The sequence below is a fragment of the Spermophilus citellus genome (genome assembly GCF_964194105.1).
Source record: "Spermophilus citellus genome assembly, chromosome: 1".
NCBI lineage: Eukaryota > Metazoa > Chordata > Mammalia > Rodentia > Sciuridae > Spermophilus > Spermophilus citellus.
Genome location: NC_138182.1, coordinates 70,716,272 through 70,738,091, shown reverse-complemented (window position 1 = coordinate 70,738,091; position 21,820 = coordinate 70,716,272). Strand labels below are relative to the sequence as shown.

General features: G+C 36.5%; 1 protein-coding gene across 11 annotated transcripts in view; it reads left to right on the top strand.

Annotated features, from left to right (window-relative positions):
• The window catches only part of MYCBP2 (MYC binding protein 2), a 295,622-nt gene that overhangs the window by 50,311 nt on the left and 223,491 nt on the right, over positions 1-21,820 (top strand). For all 11 annotated transcript variants that reach the window (XM_081291229.1, XM_081291222.1, XM_081291231.1 and 8 more), the window contains exon 3: positions 8,549-8,764. In XM_081291229.1, coding sequence (XP_081147355.1) covers positions 8,549-8,764 — 216 coding nt within the window. The remainder of the gene's footprint in view (positions 1-8,548; positions 8,765-21,820) is intronic.

Sequence of the window (21,820 nt, the reverse complement as noted above, 5' to 3'; positions counted from 1 at the left end):
GGAATTAGTTTGAGGATTTGCAAGAAGGATTCATAACACTCAGAAGCAATTTATACTCATAGCTAAGTTTTATTACAACATAACCATTAGAAAAAAAGATATGTATTGATGTCTAAGGAGTTATGGCACAAGCTTCGTAGTTCGTCCTTGTCTGGGCATGTAGAATATGCTTTTGCTCTGGCAGTGAACTACAGTGAAATGTGTGGAAGCATAGTTGAGTCTTAGGAACTCAGACTTTTGTGGTTTTTGTCACTTAGACGCATTCTGATAAGCAGGCAGCCATGGCAAGTGAAACTCAGGTTTCATCATCAGTTTTGATGTTTGTGCAAAGCAGTCTGACAGGCCAGGAGTTATGTTCCATTGCTCTAGGTGTTTATAACAAAATCATCTATCACTACCATAAAAAAAGTTAAAACATCCACATTCCCAAAAAAACCAACAAATAAACAAACTCACACTACATCTCAAAACCCTAGAAAAGGAAGAGCAAAACAACAGCAAATATAGCAGAAGACAAGAAATAATTAAAATCAAAGCGGAAATCAATGAAATCGAAACAAAAAAAAAACCATTGAAAAAATTGATAAAACTAAAAGTTGTTTCTTTGAAAGAATAAATAAGATCGACAGACCCTTAGCCATGCTAATGAAGAGAAGAAGAGAGAAAACTCAAATTACTAACATACAGGTGAAAAAGGCAATATCACAACAGACACTACAGAAATACAGAAGATAATTAGAAAGTATTTTGAAACCCTATATTCTAATAAAATAGAAGACAGTGAAGACATCGATAAATTTCTTAAGTCATATGAGCTGCCCAGATTGAGTCAGGAAGACACACACAATTTAAACAGACCAATAACAAAGGAAGAAATTGAAGAAGCCATCAAAAGACTACCAACCAAGAAAAGCCCTGGACCGGATGGGTATACAGCGGAGTTTTACAAAACCTTCAAAGAAGAATTAATACCAATACTTTTCAAGCTATTTCAAGAAATAGAAAAAGAAGGAGCTCTTCCAAATTCATTCTATGAGGCCAACATCACCCTGATCCCAAAACCAGACAAAGACACTTCAAAGAAAGAAAACTACAGAGCAATATCTCTAATGAACCTAGATGCAAAAATCCTCAATAAAATCCTGGCGAATCGAATACAAAAGCATATCAAAAAAATTGTGCACCATGATCAAGTAGGATTCATCCCTGGGATGCAAGGTTGTTTCAATATAAGGAAATCAATAAATATTATTCACCACATCGATAGACTTAAAGATAAGGAACCATATGATCATCTCGATAGACGCAGAAAAAGCATTCGACAAAGTACAGCATCCCTTTATGTTCAAAACACTAGAAAAACTGGGGATAACAGGAACTTACCTCAACATTGTAAAAGCTATATATGCTAAGCCTCAGGCTAGCATCATTCTAAATGGAGAAAAACTGAAGGCATTCCCGCTAAAATCTGGAACAAGACAGGGATGCCCTCTCTCACCACTTCTATTTAATTTAGTCCTTGAAATACTAGCCAGAGCAATTAGACAGAAAAAAGAAATTAAAGGCATAAAAATAGGAAAAGAAGAACTTAAAATATCACTATTTGCGGACGATATGATCCTATACCTAGAAGACCCAAAAGGGTCTACAAAGAAACTACTAGAACTAATAAATGAATTCAGCAAAGTGGCAGGATATAAAATCAACACGCATAAGTCCAAGGCATTCCTGTATATCAGCAACAAAACTTCTGAAATGGAAATGAGGAAAACCACCCCATTCACAATATCCTCAAAAAAAAAATAAAATACTTGGGAATCAACCTAACAAAAGAGGTGAAAGATTTATACAATGAAAACTACAGAACCCTAAAGAGAGAGAGAGAAGAAGATCTTAGAAGATGGAAAAATGTACCCTGTTCATGGATAGGCAGAACCAACATCATCAAAATGGCAATATTACCCAAAGTTCTCTACAGGTTAAAAGCAATGCCAATCAAAATCCCAACGGCATTTCTTGTAGAAATAGATAAAGCTATCATGAAATTCATATGGAAAAACAAAAGACCCAGAATAGCAAAAGCAATTCTAAGCAGGAAGTGTGAATCAGGCGGTATAGCGATACCAGATTTCAAACTATACTACAGATCAATAGTAACAAAAACAGCATGGTACTGGTACCAAAACAGGCGGGTGGACCCATGGTACAGAATAGAGGACACAGAGACCAATCCACAAAATTACAACTTTCTTATATTTGATAAAGGCACTAAAAGCATGCAATGGAGAAAGGATAGCATCTTCAACAAATGGTGCTGGGAAAACTGGAAATCCATATGCAACAAAATGAAGCTGAACCCCTTTCTCTCGCCGTGCACAAAAGTCAATTCAAAATGGATCAAGGAGCTAGATATCAAATCAGAGACTCTGCACCTTATAGAAGGAAAAGTTGGCTCCGATCTACATATTGTGAGGTCGGGCTCCAAATTCCTTAATAGGACACCCATAACCCAAGAGTTATATACAAGAATAAACAAATGGGACTTACTTAAACTAAAAAGTTTTTTCTCAGCAAGAGAAACAATAAGAGAGGTAAACAGGGAACCTACATCCTGGGAACAAATTTTTACTCCTCACACTTGAGATAGAGCCCTAATATCCAGAATATACAAAGAACTCAAAAAATTAAACAATAAGATAACAAACAACCCTATCAACAAATGGGCCAAGGACCTGAACAGACACTTCTCAGAGGAGGACATACAATCAATCAATAAGTATATGAAAAAATGCTCACCATCTCTAGCAGTCAGAGAAATGCAAATCAAAACCACCCTAAGATACCATCACTCCAGTAAGATTGGCAGCTATTATGAAGTCAAACAACAATAAGTGCTGGAGAGGATGTGGGGAAAAGGGTACACTTGTACATTGCTGGTGGGACTGCAAATTGGTGCGGCCAATATGGAAAGCAGTATGGAGATTCCTAGGAAAGCTGGGAATGGAACCACCATTTGACCCAGCTATCGCCCTTCTCGGTCTATTCCCTGAGGACCTTAAAAGAGCATACTATAGGGATACTGCCACATCAATGATCATAGCAGCACAATTCATAATAGCTAGACTTTGGAATCAACCTAGATGCCCTTCAATAGATGAATGGATTAAAAAACTGTGGCATTTATACACAGTGGAGTTTTACGCAGCACAAAAAATGACAAAACCATGGATTTTGCAGGGAAATGGATGGCATTAGAGCAGATAATGCTAAGTGAAGCTAGCCAATCCTTAAAAAACAAATGCCAAATGTCTTCTTTGATATAAAGAGAGCAACTAAGATCAGAACAGGGAAGAAGAGCACGAGGAAAAGATTAACATTAAACTGAGACGAGTGGGGTGGGAGAAAGGGAGAGAGAAGGGAAAATGTATGGAAATGGAAGGAGACCCTGATTGTTACACAAAATTACATATAAGAGTTTGTGAGGGGAAAGGGGAAAAAAAACAAGGGAGAGAATTAAACAACAGCAGAAGGGATAGAGAGGGAAAATGAGAGGGAAGGGGAGGAGGGATAGTAGGGGTAGGAACGGTAGCAGAATACAACAGTCATTAATATGGTATTATGTAAAAATGTGGATGTGTAATCGATGTGATTCTGCAACTTGTATTTGGGGTAAGAAAGGGGAGTTCATAACCCACTTGAATCAAATGTATGGAAGATGATATGTCATGAGCTTTGTAATGTTTTGAACAACCAATAAAAAAAATAAATTAAAAAAAAAAGAAAAATACAGGACTAAGCAACCAAACCTGCAGTGTTAGTTCTTTCCTCACAGGTTGCATGGTAAATGTAGTTCTTTGAGAAACTGAAAAACTGCTGAGTATGGTGGCCCACGTCTGGAATCCCTGCCACTCAGGAGGCTGAGGCAAGAACATCACAAGTTCAAGTGAGCCTTGCAAACCCTGGGACTCTATCTCAAAATTTTAAAAAAGCAGGGAGGTCTGGAGATACAGTACAACAGTCGGGTGCCCTTGGGTTCAGTCCCTAGTACTGGGAAAAAAAAAAGGAAACTGAAAAATCATTCCAAAATGGTGGTTCATTTTATAATCTCAAAGCAGTATATGACAAATCCAGTGGCTTCAGAGTTTTGCAGAAACATGGTAATAGATTTTAAGATCTTAGTAATTATATTTGGCGTATAGGGGTTTCTCACTGTGGTTTTAGCTTTTCTTTAATGACTAATGACATGAACTTCTCTTCATATGCTTGGCTATTTGTGAAATATCTGTTGAGATCTTGCTCCTCCTTTTATAATTGTCTTCTTGTAAAATTGTCAGAATTATAAATCATAGATACAAGTACTTTGTCAGATATCTGTATTCCAAAACCTGTTTGATTTGCTTTTTTCTTTCCTTATAGTACTTGAGAAAAACAAAAGTTTTATAAATCCAATTAGTTGATTTTTTTCTCCCTTATAATCCCTGTATTTTGTGTCCTAAGAAATCTTTGTCTATCCTAAGGTAAAGATTTTCTTCTTTACATTGCTCATGGAGAATTTATAGTTTTATCTAATATACTTAGGTTTGTGGTCTATCTCAAGTTAATTTTGGCTCTAAGTGTCCATGTTCATTTTTTTTCCCTTCACATTGATATTCAGTTGATTCAGCACCATTTGTTAAAGTTTCCAGTGAATTGTGTTGGCATTTTTATAAAAAATCAGTTTGCCACATTTGTTTGTGTCATTTTCTTGAATGTGGTTTGTTTAGTTGAGCTAGGTTTGTCTTTATATAATAAGTCTGGAAATCAGGTAGTATGTCTTTCAACTTTGGTTTCTTCCTAATTGCTTAGCTACTGCTATAGCTTAGATACTTTAATGCCCTCCAAAGACCCAGGTGTTAAAGGCTTGGTTCCTAGGGTGTTGCATATATATATGGTGAATTACATTTATTGATTTGTGTATACCGACCTTATATCCCTGGGATGAAACCCATTTGATGATGATGTAGTATCTTCTTGATGTGTCTTTGAATGTGGTTTGCTAATATTTTATTAAGGATTTTTGCATCTATGTTTATCAGAGATGTGGATCTGTAATTTTCTTTCTTTTGTCTGGTTTTGGTATCAGGATTATACCAGCTTTGTTGAATGTATTTGAGAGTATTTCTTCCCTTTCTATTTCATGGAATAATTTGAACAAGACTGTGTTCTCTAAAGGTGTGGTAGGGTTCTGCCGAGAATCCATCTGGTGTTGAGCTTTTCTTTTTTGGAAGGTTTTTAATTGTTGATTGAATTTTATTTGTGATATTGTCTATTGTATCTTCCTGTTTCAAATTGGGCAGGTCATATATATCTAGAAATTTGTTGACATCTTCTAGATTTTCCAGTTTATCAGAGTATAAATTTTCAAAATAATATCTAATGATCTTCTGGATTTTAGAAGTGTCTGGTGATACTTCCTTTTTCATTTCTAATTTTGGTCTTATCTCTCTTTTGTTTGTTTGCGAAGGGTTTATCAATTTTGTTTATGTTTTCGAAGAACCAACATGTTGTTGCATTTATCCTTTGTAATTTTTTAAATTCTCAATTTCATTAATTTTGGATTTGACCTTAATTATCCCCTGTCTTCTATTGATGTTGGCATTAGTTTGTTCTTCCTTTTCTAATGCCCTAGGCATAGCATTATTAAATTATCATTTTGAGATCTTTCTGGTTTTTGTTTTTTTGTTTTTAGCATAGGCACTCAGTGCTATAAGTTTTTCTTAGAACTGCTTTTATACTATTCCATAGATTTTAATGTTTTATTTCTGTTTTCATTTGTTTCTAAGAAATTGCTTGATTTCTTCTTTCATTTCTTCTATGTTCCATTTGTTCTTTAAAAGAATATTTTTTAATCTCTATGTGTTTATGTGTTTTCTGTACTTTTATTTTTTATACATGCTTCCGAAGTCCTAGTATAGTACTTGGTTTCTGGTCCTGGTTCTTCTCATTCTTTAAAAACTCAGGGTAATATTTCTGAATAAACCTGGTGTATTAACCACTTTCACCTCCATTTCCATGGAGTGAAGTTTTCTGTTACTTGGAAGTATAGTACAGCAGCAGGATCTCTACTCTGTGAACTTGTAGTATCCCGATCACTTCCCACTTATTTTAGAGAAAGAGGGAGCAAGGAATAGCAGTAGTGTTAGCAACTGATGTGTAGCCTTAAAATAAGTGTCTGCTATCTACTTTAACATCTATAACACTAATTACCACTTGGAGAGGTATTGTGGTCAGTATTTGACATTAGCACTGGCAATAAATAACTGTGAACTAGAGCAGACGTTGAACAGCAGGTATCTACAATGTATCGTGTAGTCACAGCAACATGAATGGGGTAGGAATTACATAAACTATATAATTCTTTCAGTTAGTGAAAATAACTGATACTTAAGTGAAGAGAAAATAGAGTGGAAAGGCAAGAGAAGGTTTAAAATATTGAAAAAGTGAACAAGATGGAAAAGGAGAGAAGGTGGTATGATGGCTATAAAGGAGGAGGAATGACAAATAGCTAAAAGTAAACAAAGCGAGGAAGATGGGATGGGAAAATTTGGCTGTTAATAGATGTAGAAAGAGAAAGGGGAAATAAGAAGAACAAAACCCAAAGTATTAACAAGCAAATAACTCAAGCCCATGTAAAATTTTACCCTTCCAGAAGTTAAACCAAGGCTAAATAATAAACACATGAAGAAAAAAGCAATTAAAATGAAAGAAAAATTATATGTGTACTGTATTTTAATTTAATTTTCGTAATGATTAATGATGCTAATCTCTTTTTATGAGCTTATTTTTGTTCTCTTAATCTTTGGTAATGATTCAAGTGTTTTGTCCACTTTCTAACTGGATTCTTTTGTTTTTACTGTTGAGTTCCAGGCATTATGTATTCTGAGTACTAATTCTTTATTGGATATGTATTTGCAAATATTTTTTTCTTGTCTGTGACTTAATGCTATTATTTTAAAATGACATTTAAAATTGTTCATTCATTGTATATGGTTATATTACATGTTTTTATGTACTGATCTTGCATCCTGTGACTTTGCCTAATCCACATATTACTTCTAGAAGCTTTTATTTTTATTTTATTTTTCTTTTTTGAAGATTCCTTAAGATTTTCTACAAGCCTTCCAGAAATGAAGACTTTTTTTTTTCTGGAAGATATTTTTTTCTGATTATGTTTTTTGTTTGTTTTTGTTTTCTTAGTTTATTGGATAGTGTATCTCATACACGACTGAATTGAGTTACTGAGAGTAGTTTTGTTTGCTTTGTTCACAATCTTAGAAAAAGGCGTCATTCAATCTGTTTTGCTAGATGTGGGTTTTTCCGTTACCCTTTATTAATTTGAAGAAATTCCCTTCTACTCCTAATGTGTTTAGATAATTTATTTTGAATTGGTATTATATTTTTGTCAAATATTTTTCCATGTTTATTTGTAGAATTTTATGTTTTTTTACTCTATTTTGTTTGATGAGAAATTACACTAATTTCTTTTCCATTGTTGTATCAGCATTGTTCCTGTGTTATAAATACCAGTTGGTTATGATGTATTACTTTTTTATGTATTGTTAAATTTGGGTTGTTGATATTTGCTTTCTTTTAATCTCTCAAAGATATGCTCACAGGTTACATGCCAGTTTAACTTTTTCTTGGCAGTTTTCTTGGAATATTTCTTATTTCCTTTTCCCCAAATTCTTTATGGAAGAAGAGCAAAATTTGGGGACCAAGTGTATTTTTACTTGAGTTTTCATTTTATTTACCTTACATATACTTCCTGGACATACTCTAATTGTTAGAACTTGAATTTGCAAAATATAACACTTTTCTATATTTGTAATGTACATATTGATATCAAAAGTGTAGTGCTATCTATCTGATGAGTGAAACGCTGGGCATTTTTGTTTACATATTTAAACAAGTAAATTGTTTTATTTTAACAGATTACCAACCACGTGGTTTTTTAGCCTTTATACAAACTGATAGCTAAGAGAGAGTTTGAGAAACATAATTGCAGTTTTCTTGACATTAGTGTTATTTGAATGAGAATGAAATTAATGAGTTGATGAAAATTATATCTTGTTGAGTCCTAATTTCTATATAAATCCCTATACTTTTGACAGAATTCAAAATGTAATGCAGCATTTTTAGTAGTTCATTGAGATGCTATAGCATGTTTGGTGTCCCTTAAAAAGGCATTAAATTGATGTTCTTTTATATGTTATTCCAGCAGTTAAACTTTGTTGACTTTATTCAATCATGGGGACCAAAGGATATTTTTGTTAAGTTCTTTGACCTTTTCCAGCCTTGTCAGTTTTGTTAATTGTTTTATTACTCGAAAAGTAGTGAAGGTAGTGGAAAGAGTACTAGAAGTTGAGTGAATAGACTTAAAATGTCTTTGTCACTTATATGACTTTTGCATGTCAGTTTAGTTTGTCTATTCTTTACATTTTTATTTAAAATGGAAATTAATGATTATAGAAAAGAATGTGATATTGAAATGTTCTATCTTGTATTTCAGTCTGAAAACTTGGAGAATACAGTAATCATACCAGATATCAAACTACATAGCAATCCTTCTGCTTTCAATATTTACTGTAATGTACGCCATTGCGTTCTGGAATGGCAAAAAAAGGAAACATCATTGGCAGCTGCATCTAAGAACTCTGTGCAGAGTGGAGAATCAGATAGTGATGAAGAGGAGGAATCCAAAGAACCCCCTATCAAGCTTCCAAAGGTAAGCCACTGCATTCTATTTAGATGCATTACTTGAGGGGTTCTGGCTATAATACACATATATATGTATGGTTAAAAGATTCAGCTTTTTATAAAATTAATTAATTTTTAAAATTTGTTCTAATTAATTATACATTATAGCAGAATGCATTTCAATGCATTGTACACAAATGGAGCACAACTTTTCATTTCTCTGATTGCACGAAATGTAGAGTTGTACCACATGTGCAGTCATATATGTACCTAGGGTAATGATGTTCATCTCATTCCACCGTCTTTCCTACCCCATACCCCTTCCCCTCCTCTTTGCCCAAAGTTACTTCATTACGCACCACCCCCCCAAATGGGTCAATATCCATTTATCAGAACATTCTGTCTCTAGTTTTGGGGGATTGGCTTACTTAGCATGATATTCTCCAGCTCTATCCATTTACCTGCAAATGCCATAATTTTATTCTCTTTTAATGCTGAGTAATATTCCATTGTGTATAAGTATCACAGTTTCTTTATCCATTTATCTGTTGAAGGGCATCTAAGTTGGTTCCACAGTTTAGCTATTATGAATTGAGCTGCTATGAACATTGATGTGGCTGCATCACTACAGTATTCTGATTTTAAGTCCTTTGGGTATAGACTGAGGAGTAAGATAGCTGGATCAAATGGTGGTTCCATTCCAGGTTTTCTAAGGAATCTCCATACTGCTTTCCATAGTGGTTGTGCCAATTTGCAATGCCACTAGCAATGTATGAGGGTACCCTTTTCTCCACATCCTTGTCAACACTTATTGTTGCTTGTATTCTTGATAGTTATCTAAAATGGTGATTTAAAAATAACCTGACTTATGGATAAGAGTAGGTTTGGAACAAACCAGGAAAACTACAACTTTCTAACTAGAGCTCCAAGAAAGTTAAGAGTTGGTAACACAGTGGGGAGTACTTGGAAAGCCTAGGCAGGGAGACCAGTGGGCTGGTGGATGTTACAGGGACAATTATAAAGTACAGAAGCAGTACTGAGTGGAGATGCTGGCATGGAGGCAGTGAGCCACTGCAGGTGGAAGTGGAACTCTGAGGTGGTGGGCTGCCAGTAAGGTGAACACAAGAATAAGCACAAACTGCTGTAAGCCAAGAGCCATAGAAAGCTGAGAGAGTGCCCCAGCAGGGAGTGATCTCTAGTGCAGGTATATATTTTATTTTATTTTTTCCTGGTTGAGCAGCAGCTGAGCTGAAAGCTTTTTCCTTTTCCACCTAAGCTTATAATTGTACTCTTGCTATTCTGGCTCCCCTTGTCTAGGAAAATAATCAGTATCAATACCATTTTGATACTGTTCCCTATTACTAGATGCATATAAGGTACTTCGGTGTTACAAAAACATGTATTTAATAGATAAATTATTCTTAATGATTTCTGATTAAATATTTGTATATTTTAAAACTAATATTATTTTATTCATAAAATAGTTTTTCAATATAGTAAGTGCAATTAATATTTATAACAAAAGAATAGATGAAAATATAAACACTTAAAAATGGTAGATTATGTGATTCATGCATATTGCTATTTTCTAAATAGAGACATTTAAAAATGATTTCTGTCAAAAGTGTTCATATTTTGTCTTTTTTACCAAAATGATATTCTAAAAGTATGTCTTGAAAACTTACTTCCTAACGGAGAGAGAAGGGAAAGCACATGGAAATAGTAGGAGACCTTCAATGATACATAAAATTATAAGAGGTTATGAGGGGCAAGGGGGAGGGAAAAAAAGGGAGAGAATTGAACAACAGCAGGGGAGGTAGAGAGGGAAGATGGGAGGGGAGGGGAGGGGAGGGGGGATAGTAGGGGATAGGAAAGGTAGCAGAATACAACAGTCACTAATATGCCATTATGTAAAAATGTGGATGTGTAACCGATGTGATTCTGCAATCTGTATTTGGGGTGAAAATGGGAGTTCAAAACACAATTTGAGTCAAATGCATGAAAGATGATATATCATGAGCTATGTAATGCTTTAAATAATCAATAAAAAAATAAAAAAAAAGAAAACTTACTTCCTGATGTGTCTATATACATGAGATACAATGCAAGTGTTTTTTATTCCTTGGCACTAGCAGCACAGATGGAATCTGTGCTTCTGATCTGATTTCTCTTGCCCATTTCATGATAGATATTCCTGAGTATGCCACTGTCCTCAATGATTCTGTCAGATTCTTCTAACCTAATTTTCAGCAGATGACTTGCTTTCTGTTTCACATAATAGTAAGATTTTGTGAACATTCTTGACTTCTTAATCAGCCATCTTCCAATGTCCATATCTTCTGTTTCATGATCCTTTACTTTTTACCTGTCTCTAGTGTGTCATCTGCACCAATTCTAGCTTCTTTCTTTAATCCCTTTAAGTCTTTCCAGGTACAGATCATGGTCTCTGATTATTATTTCTTATGCTTATTTAGGAGAGGTTTAGGAAAAAAATGTTAGGATGTAAGACTGCAGGACTTGTATGATATTCTTTTGTAAGAATATGATTCTGTGTGTGGGCAGGTCACACTGTACTATGGTAATCAGTGTTTAAGTTCACTACAGTATTGGATGGGGTGAAGTACAGAGAAATCTTTTGCAACAGAAATGCAGATGTTGAAAATAAACTGTGGTACGTATTAAAAAATACTGTATGACTAAGTGCAACTGATTCTTAGTTTTAAATCATCAGGATAAATGAATATTAAAGAAATAAAGTATCAGGCATTCTCAAAAAATTTTCAGCATGATAACAGAACCAAAAGGGTATCTTTAAAAGAAAATTAAAAGCCCAAGTTCTTAATTTTTTTTTAATATGGACACAATATCTTTATTTAATTTATTTATTTTTTATGTAGTCCTGAGAATCTAACCCAGTGCTTCACACATGCTGGACAAGTCTCTACCACTGAGCTGCAATCATAGCCCCCAAAGCCCAAGTTTTTAATACTAAGTTTTTCCACCATGTACTGACCTGTTGGGAAACACAGTGTATTGCTTAGGAAAATGGGTTATGGAGCCAAACTGTTTGTGTTCAAACACTCCCTATTAAAGTACGAGTTATGTGGTTTGTAGTACTAAAGTACTAGGAAAGTGGTTTGACATATCTGTGCCTCAACTTTGTCATGTATAAAATATGACTATTATTTACTCATAGGGTTGTAGTGAAGATTACATGAATTAATGGATGTTGAGTGCTTGAGAAAATAAGTACCTGGCAAATAGTAAGTGCTTAATAAATAACAACTATAGTTAAAGATGTCAGGTTGGGACAAATGATTTTCAGTTGCTTCCCAATGAACCCTGTAATTTATTAAGAAATAGTTACTATTTCAAGAAATTAAGCTTGGAGAGAATCAATGTGTTCATATAATCAATGAGATACAAAGAGAGAAGTGAGCTCTCTCTACGGTGGCAGCCAGCATGCTGCCTGGGTAAGGAGTGAAACTTTGAGGTGATGTTTTTTGGCAGCCCTTTACATCACTTGAGGGATTATGGTTTAAATTAATAGGAAATTGAGGGCAGGCAAGAAATACTGGCATTTTTCTTTTCCTTTTGACTATTTCTTTCACTCCAAATGCTGCTTATCTCAGGTTTTTCCTCTTCCATTCTTTTCTTTTCCTTCTCTCCTGAGATTTTTCTTCCTCCTCCCTTTTTTTCCTCACATGGTTAAATGCAGGTTTTATTTGTTGTTGAAATGTCATTATAATACAGTTTTATTTTTCCCCTTAATTTTTATTTGTTTTAATTAGTTACGCATGACAGAATGTATTCTGACACATCATACATAAATGGAGTATAACTTCTCATTCTTCTGGTTGTACATGATGTAGAATCACACGGGTCATGTAATCATATATGCACAGAGGGTGATAATGTCTGATTCATTATACTATCCTTCCTACCCGCATACCCGATCCTCTCCTTTTACTAACTTCCGTCTAATCCAAAGTACCTCTATTTTTCCCTAGTGCACCCCACCTCTCCCCTTGTGAATTAGCATCTGCATATCAGAGAAAATATTCTGCCTTTTTTTGGGGGGGGGATTGGCTTATTTTGCTTGGTATGATATTCTCCAACTCTATCCATTTACCTGAAAATGCCATAATTCCATTCTTCTTTAAGACTGAGTAATATTCCATTGTGTATATATGCCACATTTTCTTTTTCCATTCAGCATCACTAGTAATTAGAGAAATGCAAATAAGAACTACTCTAAGATTTCATGTCACTCCAGGAATAGTGGCAATTATCAAGAGTACAAGCAATAATAATTGTTGACAAGGATGTGGGGAAAAGTATACACTCGTACATTGCTGGTAGAACTGCAAATTGGTGCAACCATTATGGAAAGCAATATGGAGATTCCTTAGAAAACTTGGAGTGGAACCATCATTTGCCCCAGTTATCCTACTTCTTGGTTTATACCCAAAGTACTTAAAAGAAGCTAGATCATGCAGGGCCTTAGGTGTCACATGACCAGTTTAGTTGTCTTATGAATAGAAATACTACAGTGACACAGCCATATCAATGTTTATAGCAGCTCCCCCTTTCTTTTAAAAGTTAAACTGAATTTGACTGTTATTAGATTTTGTCATTTATTTTTGCATTTTATGAGTCAGTGCTCATTGATGTTCTAAAAAGAGATTTTTTACCTTTGCCGTATTCCTTCTATGTTGAGTTTTTTATCTAGCTCGAACTTTCACTGATAAATCAGATCCTCTAAAGCTTTCTAAATTTTATGGCCGCATAATATTTTGATAGTAATATTTAAGAGTCATACTTCTAACACTGAACAGATTTGAAGGTAGTCCTACTACATATTTTTTAAAAAGATGTAGATTCACATATACTTATTTATTTAGTTTGTACTTCAGTAAATTTTATGTGTGTATATATGTGTGTTTGTAGCTGGCATTATATTAGGCCTTGAGAACAAATGGATCAGACACAATCTCTGCTCTCAAGAAAGTGTTCTCTAGTAGGTATAATAAGCAAATCAATAACTGTCCTTTCGACCTTTAATGATTGATAGGTTTAGCGAAACACATGGGAATGAGGATACAGCACTGGCTAAGATAGGGATAGAGGCTGAGAGCAGAAGCTAGATCATGCAGGGCCTTAGGTGTCACATGACCAGTTTAGTTATCTTATGAATAGAAAGCATTGAAGATCATAAGCCAAGGAGTCTTATTAGACTTGTATTTCAGCAGTGTTATTCAGGTGCTAGCAAGGTATATGCACTTGGCTGGGATAATGATGCAGTTTAGGTCTGAGTATTCGGGTTTTAAGGTGGATGTTAGGTGTTCAGTGTGTACTATGTGGGGCTCAAGCTCAAAGGAAAGTTGCCAGCTAGAGATATCAATTTGGGAGTTATCTCTGTGTGAGCACAAGTAGAAGCAATTCTGTGAGGTGGGAGGTGTAGGGTCAAGAATATTTTATTTATTTTTTATTTTATTAGTTATTGATGGATATTTATTTATTTGCTTATATGCAGTGCTGAGGATTGAACCCGGTGACTTACACATGCCATACAAATGCTCTACCACTGAGCCACAACCCAAGCCCCTCAAGAATATTTTAGAAAAAACAAATTAGGTTTGAAAAGTTGAAAGAATGAGTTTTCCTCCAGGTATGAAGAGAAGAAGATGATAGTACTTGTAGATAAACTTGTGTTAGAGGATAAGAACTTAAACATTTCATAATCCCGAGAAGCAGAATTCTTCTTCTCCTTCTCTTTCACCTTCCTTCTTCCTCTTCCTCTCTTTGTTTTTTCCTTCTCCTCTTTTCCTCTTCCCTTGTAGATTCTAGTTTTTATTGTTTGTAAATATTATTTCTACTAAATATTGCTTTAAATGAACAATTTCAAGAGGCATTATGCTTATAAGATTTAAATATACATATGTAAGTTGTAGTTGGACACAATACCTTTATTTTTCTTAATTTATTTTTATGTGATGCTGAAGATCGAACCCAGCACCTCGCACTTGCTAGGCAAGAACTCTGCCACTGAGCCACAACCCCAGCCCTGCTTACTCTATTGTGATATATAAACCTACTTTTGACTCTGTTTTAAGCTTTATAAAAATATTCTATAAATGTTAGAACTGACTCTAGGGCTTTTCTTTTTTTTTATTGGTTGTTCAAAACATTACATAGTTCTTGATATATCATATTTCACACTTTGATTCAAGTGGGTTATGAACTCCCATTTTTACCCCATATACAGATTGCAGAGTCACATCAGTTACACTTCCACTGATTTACATATTGACATACTCATGTCTGTTGTATTCTGCTGCCTTTCCTATCCTCTACTATCTCCCCTCCCCTCCCCTCACCTCTTCTCTTTCTACCCCCTCTACTGTAATTCATTTCTCCCCCTTGTATTATTTTTCCCTTTCCCCTCACTTCCTCTTGTATGTAATTTTGTATAACCCTAAGGGTCTCCTTCCATTTCCAAGCAATTTCCCTTCTCTCTACCTGTCCCTCCCACCTCTCATCCCTGTTTAATGTTAGTCATCTTCTCATGCTCTTCTTCCCTACTCTGTTCTTAGTTACTCTCCTTATATCAAAGAAGACATTTGGCATTTGTTTTTTAGGGATTGGCTAGCTTCACTTAGCATAATCTGCTCTAATGCCATCCATTTCCCTCCAAATTCTATAATTTTGTCATTTTTTAATGCAGAGTAATACTCCATTGTGTATAAATGCCACATTTTTTTTTATCCATTCGTCTATTGAAGGGCATCTAGGTTGCTTCCACAGTCTTGATATTGTGAATTGTACTGCTATGAACATCCATGTAGCAGTGTCCCTGTAGCATGCTGTTTTTAGGTCCTTAGGGAATAGACCCAGAAGGGGAATAGCTGGATCAAATGGTGGTTCCATTCCCAGCTTTCCAAGAAATCTCCATACTGCTTTCCAAATTGGTTGCACCAATTTGCAGTCCCACCAACAATGTACAAGTGTACCCTTTTCCCCACATCCTCGCCAGCACTTGTTGTTGTTTGACTTCATAATGGCTGCCAATCTTACTGGAGTGAGATGATATCTTAGGGTGGTTTTGATTTGCATTTCTCTGACTGCTAGCGATGGTGAGCATTTTTTCATGTACTTGTTGATTGATTGTATATCCTCCTCTGAGAAGTGTCTGTTTAGGTCCTTGGCCCATTTGTTGATTGGGTTATTTGTTATCTTATTGTCTAATTTTTTCAGTTCTTTGTATACTCTGGATATTAGGGCTCTATCTGAAGTGTGAGGAGTAAAGATTTGTTCCCAGCACGTAGGCTCCCTATTTACCTCTCTTATTGTTTCTTTTGCTGAGAAAAAACTTTTTAGTTTGAGCAAGTCCCATTTGTTGATTCTAGATATTAATTCTTGTGCTATGGGTGTCCTATTGAGGAATTTGGAGCCCGACCCCACAGTATGTAGGTCGTAGCCAACTTTTTCTTCTATCAGATGCCTTGTCTCTGGTTTGATATCAAGCTCCTTGATCCATTTTGAGTTAACTTTTGTGCATGGCGAGAGAAAGGGATTCAGTTTCATTTTGTTGCATATGGATTTCCAGTTTTCCCAGCACCATTTGTTGAAGATGCTATCCTTCCTCCATTGCATGCTTTTAGCCCCTTTATCAAATATAAGAAAGTTGTAGTTTTGTGGGTTGGTCTCTGTGTCCTCTATTCTGTACCATTGGTCCACCCGCCTGTTTTGGTACCAGTACCATGCTGTTTTTGTTACTATTGCTCTGTAGTATAGTTTGAAGTCTGGTATTGCTATACCACCTGATTCACACTTCCTGCTTAGCATTGTTTTTACTATTCTGGGTCTTTTATTTTTCCATATGAATTTCATGATTGCTTTCTCTATTTCTACAAGAAATGCCATTGGGATTTTGATTGGCATTGCATTAAACCTATAGAGAGCTTTTGGTAATATCGCCATTTTGATGATGTTAGTTCTGCCTATCCATGAACAGGGTATATTTTTCCATCTTCTAAGATCTTCTGTAATTTCTCTCTTTAGGGTTCTGTAGTATTCATTGTATAAGTCTTTTACCTCTTTTGTTAGGTTGATTCCCAAGTACTCTATTATTTTTGAGGATATTGTGAATGGAGTGGTTGTCCTCATTTCCATTTCAGAGGGTTTGTCACTGATATACAGGAATGCCTTTGATTTATGCGTGCTGATTTTATATCCTGCCACTTTGCTGAATTCATTTATTAGCTCTAATAGTTTCTTTGTAGACCCTTTTGGGTCTGCTAGGTATAGAATCATGTCATCTGCAAATAGTGATAATTTAAGTTCTTCTTTTCCTATTTTTATGCCTTTAATTTCTTTCGTCTAATTGCTCTGGCCAGTGTTTCGAGAACTATGTTGAACAGAAGTGGTGAGAGAGGGCATCCCTGTCTTGTTCCAGATTTTAGAGGGAATGCCTTCAATTTTTCTCCATTCAGAATGATGCTAGCCTGGGGCTTAGTGTAGATTGCTTTTACAATGTTGAGGTATGTTCCTGTTATCCCTATTTTTTTGAGAGTTTTGAACAAAAAGGGATGCTGTACTTTGTCGAATGCTTTTTCCGCATCTATCGAGATGATCATGTGGTTCTTATCTTTAAGTCTATTGATGTGGTGAATAACATTTATTGATTTCCGTATATTGAATCAGCCTTGCTCCCAGGGAAGAATCCTACTTGATCATGGTGCACAATTTTTTTGATATGATTTTGTATCCGATTCGCCAGAATTTTATTGAGGATTTTTGCGTCTAGGTTCATTAGAGATATAGGTCTGTAGTTTTCTTTCTTTGAAGTGTCTTTGTCTGGTTTAGGAATCAGGGTGATGGTGGCCTCGTAGAATGAATTTGGAAGTTCTCCCTTTTTTTTCTATTTCCTGAAATAGCTTGAAAAGTATTGGTATTAGTTCCTCTTTAAAGGTTTTGTAGAACTCTGTTGTATACCCATCCGGTCCTGGGCTTTTCTTAGTTGGTAGTCTTTTGATGGTTTCTTCTATTTCCTCAATTGATATTGGTCTGTTTAGGTTGTCTATATCCTCCTGTCTCAATCTGGGCAGATCATATGACTTAAGAAATTTATCGATGCCTTCACTATCTTCTATTTTATTGGAGTATAAGGATTCAAAATAATTTCTGATTATCTTCTGTATTTCTGAAGTGTCTGTTGTGATATTGCCTTTTTCATCCTGTATGCTAGTAATTTGAGTTCTCTCTCTTCTTCTCTTTGTTAGCATGGCTAAGGGTCTGTCGATCTTATTTATTTTTTCAAAGAACCAACTTTTAGTTTTATCAATTTTTTCAATTGTTTCTTTTGTTTCGATTTCATTAATTTCAGCTGTGATTTTAATTATTTCTTGCCTTCTACTTCTTTTGCTGTTATTTTGCTCTTCTTTTTCTAGGATTTTGAGATGAAGTATGAGATCATTTATTTGTTGGTTTTTTCTTTTTTTAAGGAATGAACTCCATGCAATGAATTTTCCTCTTAGAACTGCTTTCAATGTGTCCCATAGATTCCGATATGTTGTGTCTCTGTTTTCATTTATCTCTAAGAATTTTTTAATTTCCTCCTTAATGTCTTCTATAACCCATTGATCATTCAGTAACCTATTGTTCATTCTCCAAGTGATGCATGATTTTTCCTTCCTTCTCTTATCGTTGATTTTCAGTTTCATTCCATTATGGTCAGATAAGATGCATGGTATTATCTCTACTCCTTTATATTGTCTAAGAGTTGCCCTGTGACATAAATATATTATCTATTTTTGAGAAGGATCCATGTGCTGCTGAGAAAAAAGTGTAACTGCTTGATGTTGGGTGGTATATTCTATATATGTCAATTAAGTCTAGGTTGTTAATTGTGTTATTGAGTTCTGTAGTTTCCTTATTCAACTTTTGTTTGGAAGATCTGTCCAGTGGTGAGAGAGGTGTGTTGAAGTCTCCCATGATTATAGTATGGTGGTCTATTAGACTCTTGAACTTGAGAAGAGTTTGTTTGATGAACATAGCTGCACCATTGTTTGGGGCATATATATTTATGATTGTTATGTCTTGTTGGTGTATGGTTCCCTTGAGCAGTATGTAGTGTCCCTCTTTATCCCTTTTGATTAACTTTGGCTTGAAATCTATTTTATTTGATATGAGTATGGACACTCCTGCTTGTTTCCGAAGTCCATATGAGTGATATGATTTTTCCCAACCTTTCACCTTCAGTCTATGTATGTCTTTTCCTATCAAATGCGTCTCCTGTAGGCAGCATATTGTTGGGTCATGTTTTGTGATCCATTCTACTATCCTGTGTCTCTTAATTGGTGAGTTTAAGCCATTAACATTTAGGGTTATTATTGATATGTGGGTTATCCTTCCAGCCATATTTGTTTATTTATGTTACTGAATATGGTTTGTTTTCCTCTTTGATTATTTTCCCCCCTTTACTGTCCTACCTTCCACTGTTGGTTTTCATTGTTATTTTCCATTTCCTCTTCCTGTAATGTGTTGCTGAGGATTTTTTTGAGAGATGGTTTTCTAGCTGCAAATTCTTTTAACTTTTGTTTATCGTGGAAGGTTTTAATTTCATCTTCCATCTTGAAGCTTAATTTTGCTGGATACACAATTCTTGGTTGGAACCCATTTTCTTTCAGTGTTTGAAATATGTTATTCCAGGATCTTCTAGCTTTCAAAGTCTGTGTTGAGAGATCAGCTGTTATCCTGATTGGTTTACCCCTAAATGTAATCTGCTTCCTTTCTCTTGTAGTTTTTAAAATTCTCTCCTTATTCTGTATGTTGGGCATCTTCATTATAATGTGTCTAGGTGTGGATCTCTTATGATTATGCACATTCGGCGTCCTGTAGGCTTCTAGGATTTGGGATTCTATCTCGTTCTTCAAGTCTGGGAAGTTTTCTCGAATTATTTCATTGAATAGATTGCTCATTCCTTTGGTTTGGAGGTCTCTGCCTTCCTGTATCCCAATGACTCTTAAGTTTGGTCTTTTTTTTTTTTTTTTTTAAAGAGAGAGAGAGAGGGGAGAGAGAGAGAGAGAGAGAGAGAGAGAGAGAGAGAGAGAGAGAATTTTTAATATTTATTTTTTAGTTCTCGGCGGACACAACATCTTTGTTGGTATGTGGTGCTGAGGATCGAACCCGGGCCGCACGCATGCCAGGCGAGCGCGCTACCGCTTGAGCCACATCCCCAGCCCCAAGTTTGGTCTTTTAATGTTATCCCGTATTTCTTGGATGTTCTGCTCATGGTTTCTTAACAGTCTTGCTGAGCTGTCTATGTTCTTTTCAAGTTGAAATACTTTGTCTTCATTGTCTGATGTTCTATCTTCTAAGTGTTCTACTCTGCTGGTAGTATTCTCAATTGAGTTTTTAAGTTGGTTTATTGCTTCCTTCCTTTCTAGGATTTCTGTTTGTTTGTTTTTTATAACCTCTATCTCCGTGTATAGTTGATCTTTTGCTTCCTGGATTTGTTTATGTATTTCATTGTTGAAGAGATCTTTCATTGTCTGATTTTGCTGTCTAATGTCTTCCTTGAGACTCCAGATCATCTGAACCATGTGTCTCCTGAATTCTTTATCTGACATTCCATCTGCTGCAGATATTACCTCTTCTAACGTTGAGTTGACCTGCATTGCTTGTGGTCCTTTCTTTCCTTGTCTCTTCATACTGTTCGCGTTTCTTTCTGCTTACTGAGACTGTTGTGTTGTTGAATTTTCCCCCTATATATTTGTATTACTCTTGTATAGTTGCAAAGTCTCCCGCGCAGGCGCGGGCAGGGGCTCTGCTCCTCCTCCAATTGGGGCACTGTGCCTACCACATCGGCAGGCTGCTGGGCCTGTTCTGCTGGTTGGTAGCAGGTGCGCCTACCTTGGAGGCACGTGGGGCGGCTCTGCCACTCCCAGGTTGCTGGGCCTGACCTGCTGGTGGGTTGCAGGTCCGGCTACCTTGCAGGCGCGAGGGGAGGGCACACACTTCTTTGTATTTAGACAGTTACGCGAAATGGAGGACGTAATGCTTGGGGTGAAAGTTGGGGGAAAGGGGAAGGTAGGTGCTCTTGAAAAGAGAGAAGGAGAGGTAGATAGATAGCATAGAGGAGAATGGGAAGAGCAGTAAAACTTGGAAGGGGAGAGAGAGAGGGAAAAGGGAGAGAAAAAATTAAAATGAAATAGGAAATAAAATTAGGTCTTAGAGATCCATTTTCTTCTCTTCCCATAGGCAAAGCTGTGCCCTCCGGGCTGAGTTTTGCCCTCAATGTGTCAACAGCAATCCCTGTAAGGCGGTTCCTGGGAGTCTCTCAATCCTGTTGGTCCAGAGCCGTTTTACTTCTACGGCCCCTCCTTCCCTTCCTCCTGCCAGCCAGCCAGGTCCTGCTCACCGGAGGCAGTTCCCCAAGGATTTGGTTACACTTTCAGCCCCACCGAGTGCTCTACTTCCCTAACTACTGAGCACTCTAGCTGTCATTCATCTAAGCCCCAGTGCTGTGGAGCTGTGGTCTGGGAGTCAATTGTTTAATTTTTCCGGACCCCTTTGGTGGGCACACCTTCGGAATCTGGCAGCTAAGACCATTGGTGTCGCTGCTGGTGGTAATAGGAGTTGGGGGTCGAGGATCCCCTCTACTTCCCTCAGCCCCTACGGTCACAACCACACTGCTGGCGATAGGAGGAGTTGGGGGTTTGGAGTGTCCTCTGTTTCCCTCCGCCCCTACCGTCACACCCTCTCAGTTCGCGGTTGGGGGATTTGGGGGTGGGGAGTCTTCTCTGCTTCCCTCTGCCCCTACAGTCACGCCCTCGTCACTGGCAGTAGGGGGAGTTGGGGGTCGAGAGTCCTTTGGCACTTACGGTCACGCCCACGGAGAGATTTTGAAGTTTCCCGGTTGTTTGTATCTGGTGTGGGTGGTAGTCACACTCCTGGTAAAGTAGATTCCGCTGGGAAGGAATCTCTTTGGCCGAACTTTGGTGACTTCCCCTCTCTGCTATGGCGGGCCCCTGGCTCCTTGCCGGAGTGTCCAAAGGGAGGGGTGGAACTGGCTTGTCTC